The sequence below is a fragment of the Octopus bimaculoides genome, chromosome 1, assembly GCF_001194135.2.
Source record: "Octopus bimaculoides isolate UCB-OBI-ISO-001 chromosome 1, ASM119413v2, whole genome shotgun sequence".
NCBI lineage: Eukaryota > Metazoa > Mollusca > Cephalopoda > Octopoda > Octopodidae > Octopus > Octopus bimaculoides.
In genome coordinates this window covers 187,248,553-187,258,023 of record NC_068981.1, presented here as the reverse complement: position 1 = coordinate 187,258,023, position 9,471 = coordinate 187,248,553, and the positions used below count along the sequence as shown (strand labels likewise).

The following is a 9,471-nucleotide window of genomic DNA, read 5'->3' as shown; positions in this document are numbered from 1 at the left end:
GCAGCGGACTCGCGGTCATAGGATCGCGGTTTCGATTCCCAGACCAGGCGTTGTGAGTGTTTATTGAGCGAAAACACCTAAGGCTCCACGAGGCTCCGGCAGGGGATGGTGGCAAACCTTGCTGTACTCTTCCACCACAACTTTCTCTCACTCTTACTTCCTGCTTCTGTTGTGTCTGTAATTCAAAGGGTCAGCCTTGTCACACTGTGTCACGCTGAATCTCCCCGAGAACTACGTTAATGGTACACGTGTCTGTGGAGTGCTCAGCCACTTGCACGTTAATTTCACGAGCAGGCTGTTCCATTGATCAAATCAACTGGAACCCTCGACAGAGTGCCAACAACAATTCACTCTACTGAAGTAGTGCATTTTAAATTTCTGTCTACGATCATTCGTTGATTACAGTACAATATATATTGTTTTGGTTTAAAGGTGTTTTAAGAAATGAAAATGGAAATCCCGAAGAGGAGCAAAATTTTGATGAGGCAGTTGAAAACTTGAACACATCCTTAGTGAGAACTCATGTGAGTATATATTATGATGTTTGAATTGATGTAGTTTCATTGCCCTCTCTTCTATTCACCTTGAATGATTGAATACATGATAGAGTGGATGAGGTACAAAGTAACCTTACGAGTGTTGGTGTTATGATGCAATGCATCCAGTACATTCTGTGAAGTGGTTGGTGAACAGAGACAATCTGGGGTCAAGTCGAACCCTTGGTCTTGTTGAGGACAGGACAACCTCTTTTGTTCTGGTACAGTCTGTGAAGTGGATGATGTCTTGAAGGGCATCAAACAGTAGAAACCAAGCTGAAAGTTATCCATATGAGACATGAGCCTTTGACCCATCAAGGAGTGTGGTTGGTTAGTCCACATCACTCTGTAGGGAACATAGGGCTGGCTTCCTGATTTCTCAGGCATATATGTTCCTCTCTGGACAGAACACTGGTCCTTCACAGAATTACTCCTTTTTTTCCAGCAGGACGGAACTCATGTCAGAGCATAAAAGGTTAGAGTGTGACAGAGAGGCAGAAACAGATGTCTTGCTATAACAGAGGGGGCATTGGAAGAGGTGATCCAGTATCAGATGATGACGATTAGAGTGTAACAGAGATATAGAGGCAGAAACAAGTGTCTTGCTATAGAGAAGATACATGGTTACCCAGTGAGGGAGACAGAGATGATGATGATGATAGTATAAGACAGTTTCTGTCAACCAAATTCATTCACAGACTTTAATAGGTCCAGGGCTATACTAGAAGACAATTGCCAAAGATGCCACACTGTAGGACTGAACCCAAGACCAAATGGTTGGGAAACAAGCTTCTAAGCCACACCAACACCTATATTGTATCTTATGTATATGTTTTTCGTTATCCCTTATTTCTGTTTTTTCTTTGCCAGATTCCTGAAACTGTACAGAAGATTTTCAATGATCCATCTTGCACACAGATGCATGCTGATGTAAGATTATTTTTTTTTTTTTTTATTTTAGAAAGTTATTTAACCCTTGGTCAGCTCTGATGGAGCAGACATATGATCAGAAACATTCCAAGTGGCACTGGATTAACCATTAAGCAAAATAAGCTCATGCTTAAGGTATGAAGGGAAGGGGTGGTGCCACAGAAATGGTAAATGGTTTACAGCACAAAAGAAATCACTTTAAACTAACTAAAATAATATTTGAAGTAATTTATATAATCGGAAATATAATTTCATGGTGTCATAGTGAGGATCTGATCAAAGATTTTGCAATTAATAAAGTAGGAGGAAACTTTTAATATATAAATAAAGATGGTAAATAAATATTATTTTCCATCTTACTGTTAATTTTGTTTCATTTTGAAAGATAAAATTAATTTTATGTTTTTTTATTGTTTATATTTTGAATTACATACATACGGGGGTCACTAAAATCTTTTAAGTGCTTAGGGTCTCTATGGATCTTAATTAATCCAGCCCTGATTCCAACCATGACTGTCCTGTCATTTTTCAGATATAGTGTATCTGATATTACATTTATACAATAAATATATATAAAATAGGCCATAAAATACGTTACTCATTTGATATGAAATCAAATTTTAAAGATCCCTGTTGAAATGTTGTTATCCCTAAGTAGTTACATTCACAGACAAGTGAATTTTAGAAGAGGGGCCTTGCAAGTCTACCAGATAGATGGAAGAGCATTGTAGAAAATGAAAGAGAGTATATTTTAGATTAAAAAAGAACTTTATCTTAATTTTGAAAAATAAAAGAAGTATAAAACAATGCATTATTTATGAAATGACCCAATAGTTACATAAATGATGGTTCAACCTAAGAATTACATTAAAAGTACTTGTGTCTTTTAGGCGTAGGAGTGGCTGTGTGGTAAGTAGCTTGCTTACCACCCACACGGTTCTGGATTCAGTCCCACTGCGTGGCACCTTGGGCAAGTGTCTTTTACTATAGCCTCAGGCCGACCAAAGCCTTGTGAGTGGATTTGGTAGATGGAAACTGAAAGAAGCCCATCGTATAAATGTATATATATGTGTATGTATATATGTTTGTGTGTCTGTGTTTGTCCCCCCAATATCGCTTGACAACCGATAGAATAAGTACTAGGCTTACAAAGAATAAGTCCTGGGGTCGATTTGCTCGACAAAAGGCGGTGCTCCAGCATGGCCACAGTCAAATGACTGAAACATGTAAAAGAGTAAAGAGTGTCTGTGGAATATTTGGCCATTAACACATTAATATTAGGAATTGAAATTCAGTTGATCAGACAAAATATTCATTGTTGAAGCAAACATTGTCAAAGAGTATCCACTACAGAAATTATAATGGTGGTCATGGTGGTAGTAGTAGTAGTAGTAGTGGTGAAGGTGGTGGCAGAGTGATGACAGCATTGTAGTAATTTAAACTTGTTGAAAATATATTTTTTTAAGAGGAATCTCAAAAATATTTTATTTGGGCTTTATTTTGTTTCTTTTCTATTTTGAAGAGCAAAAACTTCTGGATCATGTTGCATGCCATGAAAGAATTCACTGAGAACGAAGGCAAAAGTAAGTCGGTTCCTATGTCTCCATTATTACTTATTGACATTGGTTTCAAGATATGAAATAATTTCTCAATATTACTACATATATACAACCCTTTCTTACTCTCTCCTCACACTCTTATAACCCCTATCTCACTCCTCTCCCCTACTAATCCACCATCTCTATCCTATCTTACTCCTTGAGGGTCTGCTCTAGCAACTCATCACATATCTACCTCCCAGCTATTCTCAGCCACCCTTCTATAATGTAGGGTAGCTATCTACCTTTTCTATAGCAAGACACCTTTGCTTGTCCCCCTATCATACTTTAACTCCCAGCATCTGACATAAAGCCACCTCTTCTTCCTCTAAAATATACTCTTCCCTCCACCACCTCTTAGTCAAGGAGTGGCTCCCCCCTCCTCTTACCTTGCATGTTACTTGGAAACTTTATTAGTGTCAGTGACATATAAAAAGCATCCACTACTTGCAGTAAAGTTGTTGGTGTTAGAAATAGCATCAAGCCAATAAAAGCATTATTTTGTATTTGTTCAGTTGAAAATTTGGTTGATATTTCTATTTTACAGATACTCTACCACTGAGAGGTACGATTCCTGATATGACAGCAGATTCTAACCGTTACATTCAGTTGCAGAATATCTACAGAGAGCAAGCACATAAAGACGTTACTAATGTCCTCCATCGTGTCCAGAACATTCTGCAGAAAATTGGAAAGGTCATTATCAGTTTTTTCAGGGGTTTTTTTTTTTGTCTTGTTTTGTTTTCTGTTGTGTATTGGAGTTAATGTCATATTACTTTTTTACTCTTGAACATTGTATTTCCCATATTTTAATGTGTATAAGGAACCCTTTTTTGTCAAAAATTAGGTTAAAAAATATGGGAGTTTCTTTTATATGGATAGTATTATAATCCCTTACAAAACCTTTTTCCAAATTTTAAGCCCCAAAAATTAGGGGGTTCCTTATACACATTAAAATACAATACTTTTTGTTTTGTGAACTTCTTGGAGTGAAAACATGTGGTATAGTTTGGGTGTTGGTCTCAATCATTAGGATGTGGGTTCAATTCTCAGGCCAGGCAGTGTATTATGCCCTTGAGCAAAACATTTGATTTCATTTTGTTTCAGTTCACTCAGTTGCAAATAAGAACCAATAACAGCAGGGATTAGGATTAACCTCCCTACAATGGATTAGCATCCTATTTAGTCGGGGTGGAATCTTACACTTTTAGTCACTTGAACATCATAGCAACCTGGATACACTTGGCCTTATGGACCAAAGCCTTGTAAGTGAATTTGGTAGACGGAAAGTAAAAGAAGCCCGTCATATATATGTATATGTGTGTGTGTTTGTGTTTGTCCCCCCAACTTCGCTTGACAACCGATGCTGGTGTGTTTACGTCCCCGTAACTTAGCGGTTCGGCAAAAGAGACCGATAGAATAAGTACTAGGCTTACAAAGAATAAGTCCTGGGGTCAGTTTGCTCGACTAGAGGCGGTGCTCCAGCATGGCCGCAGTCAAATGACTGAAACAAGTAAAAGAGTATATTGAATAACAATGATGGACAGATGCAAAACAGCATATGTCTATGGAAGCCTACAAGGATCACATCTGAGACCAGAATAAGACAATTAGGCGCAGCTGTTTGAATGCTGGCAATTTGGCACAGCTGATCAGGCACTGAATCTGTTTTGGTGACTACCTTTTTAGCACTGGAGGCACACACACGCTGAGAAATATACACATACAGAGTGAGAGACATTACAATTTATTAATTGAACACAACTGTCATAAACACTTTTCCTTCCCTCACACACACAAAGAGAAATATGTTCACACGCATAACCAGAGGAGTGAACCATTAAAATGCCTGATGTCAAATAAATCACCGTCTTCTCAGCGATGCCAAATAAGCAGTGCCAAAACAGCTGTGCCAAACTTCTCATCTCCATCTTAAAAGATATGCAATATAAGCGCCCATGATAATATTTTGTCTGAAAAATTTCTCTACCTTACCAATTTGATCATTTTGATGTGTGCAATTGGGACATAAAAACACTTTTTTTTAATCTCTTTAATAAATGTTTATCTTTTTCTTTTCTTTTTTTTTTTGTAGCCATATTGCAGCATCACTGAACAAGATGTAAAATTATTTTGTAAGTAATTAAAATTACTTTGGTCATTTCTGTCTACTTTGACTCTCAGCAAATAAGTTTTTCTTTCATTTGTTTTCCACTTCCATTTTTGTGTGCTAGCATGGATTAGATGAACATATTAGTGAGGCATTGTTTTACATCCAGATGCCTTTCCTGTCACTCACCCTTACATTTTTCCCAAGTAAGGAATAGCTTATTCCACATGTTTTCAAAGGTGCACAGACAGCAGACTACCTATTGACCAGGAGAATAACAGCAATGTCACTGCCTGTAGTTGGACCAATTTTCAATAAAACACAAATGTAAACAAACTCACACACGCACAAACACACATAATCAAGCTGCTCAAAAATACACTACCAAAATAGTAGTGAATGATGGAAGCTTGATATGCAATATCTGCAGGCATGTATGTTTATCAAGAGCTGGACTTCTCAATCATTAATGGAGTCACAAATGTAAACTATAAATTTGCCTGAATGCACACTGTTCTTAATGGTCAAATGATGGGCTTCTTCGGTCAAGAGTGGACAGCCATCATTATATGTGTGTGAGTGTGTGTGTACATATGTGTATGTATATATATATATATATATATATATATATATATATATATATATGTGTGTGTGTGTGTGTTGTATTAATGAAGTCAATCAACTTCATTACTACAATTAATATGACTGACTCTTGTGCAGGTGGCACGTAAAAAACACCATTTTGGGCATGGCCGTTGCCAGTACCATCGGACTGGCCCTCGTGCCGGTGGCATGTATAAAGCACCCACTACACTCTCGAAGTGGTTGGCATTAGGAAGGGCACCCAGCTGTAGAAACTCTGCCAAATCAGATTGGAGCCTGGTGCAGCCATCTGGTTCGCCAGTCCTCAGTCAAATCGTCCAACCCATGCTAGCATGGAAAGCGGACGTTAATGATGTTGCTTCTCTGAATTAGACAAATAAGTATAAGTATCTTTATAATACCCTTAATGACCAACCTATCACTGTGAATGTTTCAGGTAAAAATGGAAGCTTTTTACGAGTGATTCACTGCAGAAGTTTGGCAGAAGAATATGATCCCAAAAGTGCACGGATTCAAGAACTGGGTATCAAAATTACTGACATTTTTAACTAAGCAAAACACCTTTTTTTGTCTTCTTTTTTAGGGTAGAAGAGATGAGCACTTAATCTTTAATCCTTTTGACATCAACCCAGCTTAGACTATCTTTGGTTTTATGAAACAATTTTCCTAGTTTAAAGTGATCTTAATCAAAATTTCATGTTAATTTGTTTTAACCCTTTCATTACCAACCCAGCTGAAATCGCTTCTGGCTCTGAGTACAAATGTCTTGTTTTCAGAAGTTTTGAATTAAAATCTTCCACCAAACCTTAGTCACAATTTATATTCCTAACACTAGCTTAATGATAACTAAGTTATTTTACTAAATTCTTTGTTATATTTAATGTAATTGAAAGAAACACAGAGCATCTCAACAGAAATATGGTGACAAAAGGGTTAACAAATGATTAATTTAACCCTTTTCATGCTGACCCGGCTGAAACCGGTTCTGGCTCTCAGTACAAATGTCTTGTTTTCATAAGTTTTGAATTAAAATCTTCCACCAAACCTTAGTCACAATTTATATTCCTAACACTAGCTTAATGATAACTAAGTTATTTTACTAAATTCTTTGTTATATTTATATTAACTGAAAGAAATGCAGAACATCTCAAAATAAATACAGTAACAAAAGGGTTAAACATATATTTTACTTAATTCTTCATCTACAAAACTAATTGTAGCAGTGGCTGTGCATTTGAGCAGAAATATGGCATCAAAATGTTAAAATGGAGTTTTGGTTGAGTGAGTGGATAAGTGGTTTATTGATTTCAGTGCAGTTTGACTATTGATAGAGTGGGGAGGGGTGGGTGGCAAGGTAGGGGTTTTCAGTGGGTTAAAACAGTTAATGCCACTTTAGACTATTTTGTGCTTCTTTATTCTTTTACTTGTTTCAGTCATTTGACTGCGGCCATGCTGGAGCACTGCCTTCAGTCAAATAAATCAACCCCAGGACTTATTTTTACTAAGCCTAGTATTTATTCTATTGGTTCTCAAGCCATGGTGGGGGCACAAGCACAGACACACAAATACATACATATATATGTACATATATATGCAACAAGCTTCTTTCAGTTTCCATCTACCAAATCCACTCACAAGGCTTTGGTCGGCGCAAGGTTGAAGTAGAAGACACTTGCTCAAGGTGCCACGCAGTGGAACTGAACCCGGAACCATGTGGTTGGGAAGCAAGCTTCTTACCACACAGCCACTCCTGCGCATATATATATATATATCTGCCAGTGGCATATGATGGTTCTTGTATTGGGTGTACTGCCACATGCGATGCCACCAAATTTCAAGCTGGGGTATAACAACAGTTTTGCACTGAGATTTGAGATTAAATTAACAAATAAGGTTAATATTTATAATGACTTTGTCATTTTCGATGGGTGTGCTGTGCACACCTAACACACTTGCAATATACGCCCCTGACATCTGTATGTATTTCCAGGACTCCAGCTGGGAGATGAAGAAGACAGTGATATTGTGTTTTATCTCATGTTGCGAGCTGCTGAACGTTTCTTTGAAGAGTACAGCCGCTACCCAGGCTGGTATGATGATCAAGTAGAAGGGGATGTTTTTAAATTAAAGGTAATATTGGCTATATTAATTAGTCACTTTTCACTTGTTAATCACCTCCTGTATTCAATTTCAGCCTTTACAACTTTCTCACACTTGTTATCATCTCCTTCCTTTCTTATTGTCAATGTCATCCCAGTGTGGGATCCTCTGCATGTTCAAGGGATCTGCAAGAAATAGTAGTCAAATTCCATCAATTCAAACTTTATCATCTTTAAATGATGTCTGATTGGAAAGGTCATTATCAGTTTTTTCAGGGGGTTTTTTTGTCTTGTTTTGTTTTTTGTTGTGTATTGGAGTTAATGTCATATTGCTTTTTTATTCTTGATCTTTGTATTTTCCATATTTTAACGTGATGTCTGATTGCATATCCCAGGGCTCCATTTCAAATCCTCACTACAAGATCAAGGGCAGATAAATTGTTAGAATTGTTTGAGCATCAAATAAAATACCTTATAATATTTTTTTCCACTTCTTTACTTTCTGCATTCAAATCCCACTGAGGTCAACTTCATCCCTCTGAGGTTCATAAAATAAAGTACCAGTCAAGTACTGGGGTTCAATGCTTCACTCAAAATTGCTGATTTTGTGCCGAAATTAGAAACATTTATTATTCTAACTTGTTTTTTTTTTATTTAATTTTGTTTCAGACACATGTTAGCAAGCTCCTCATGGAATTAGGCCTCTCTTCTACTTTAATCAAAGATGATTATATTCATGAAATGTAAGTCAATCACTTATTTTCACCTGTCAAAAGGATTCCATGAAATAACAAATGGTTGCATATTCTACAGTGGAGGAGTTAAGTCTTCTGTGAACAATAATTAAGCTCAGTCTTCTTTACCTGTTGTACTTCTTTTATTTCATTTCATATTATCATCATCATCATCAGTCTGTGAACATTTATTGTCTTGAGTCCTAAGAAGTCATAGGACCAGTTGCCCGGTTTCCATGGCATATAAAGATGACCGGGATCCCAAAATTCCCCCTTGAATGTGATGCTGATCCATTTACAGCTGAATGCACTGAAACGACATGAAAGGAAGGGTTTTGCTCAAGAACACTATGCACCACTAAGTCCAGGAATAGAAACCATGATCTTGCAATCAGGACCCTAACCACTGTGTCACACACCTTCATTTATGTTGTTAATTCCTTCCCGAGCCATGCCACGCTCATGAGGGCCTGTTTCATAGTTTCAGCGGCGTATATATTCTCCACCTGGATGGGACACCAGTCCGTCGCAGGATAACTCATCTTTGCCAGCTGAGTGGACTGGAGCAATGTGAAATTAAGTGTTTTGCTCAAGAACATGATGTGTTGCCCAGTCCAGGAATCGAAACCACAATCTTACAATCATGAGTCCAACACCCTAACCACTTAGCCACAGGCCTCCACACTTATGTTGTTAATTAACACCTTTTAGAAAGTTGCAAATATTGCATAGTTTCTCTATGAATTTCAGGCTTTATTAAGGTATTGCTTAAAGCAAACATTTTAAAATATTTAACCCTTTAGCATTCAAACCGACCATATTCGGCCCAAATAGTCTACCCTGTTTCATGTTGAAATTACC

At 37.3% G+C, this 9,471-nt stretch overlaps 1 protein-coding gene across 1 annotated transcript in view; it reads left to right on the top strand.

Annotated features, from left to right (window-relative positions):
• Positions 1 to 9,471, top strand: part of LOC106883862 (NEDD8-activating enzyme E1 regulatory subunit) — a 29,980-nt gene that overhangs the window by 18,516 nt on the left and 1,993 nt on the right. Inside the window, exons 11-18 of the mRNA XM_014935000.2 lie at positions 433 to 524; positions 1,407 to 1,466; positions 2,989 to 3,049; positions 3,612 to 3,760; positions 5,160 to 5,199; positions 6,214 to 6,300; positions 7,768 to 7,907; positions 8,546 to 8,619. Coding sequence (XP_014790486.1) covers positions 433 to 524; positions 1,407 to 1,466; positions 2,989 to 3,049; positions 3,612 to 3,760; positions 5,160 to 5,199; positions 6,214 to 6,300; positions 7,768 to 7,907; positions 8,546 to 8,619 — 703 coding nt within the window. The remainder of the gene's footprint in view (positions 1 to 432; positions 525 to 1,406; positions 1,467 to 2,988; positions 3,050 to 3,611; positions 3,761 to 5,159; positions 5,200 to 6,213; positions 6,301 to 7,767; positions 7,908 to 8,545; positions 8,620 to 9,471) is intronic.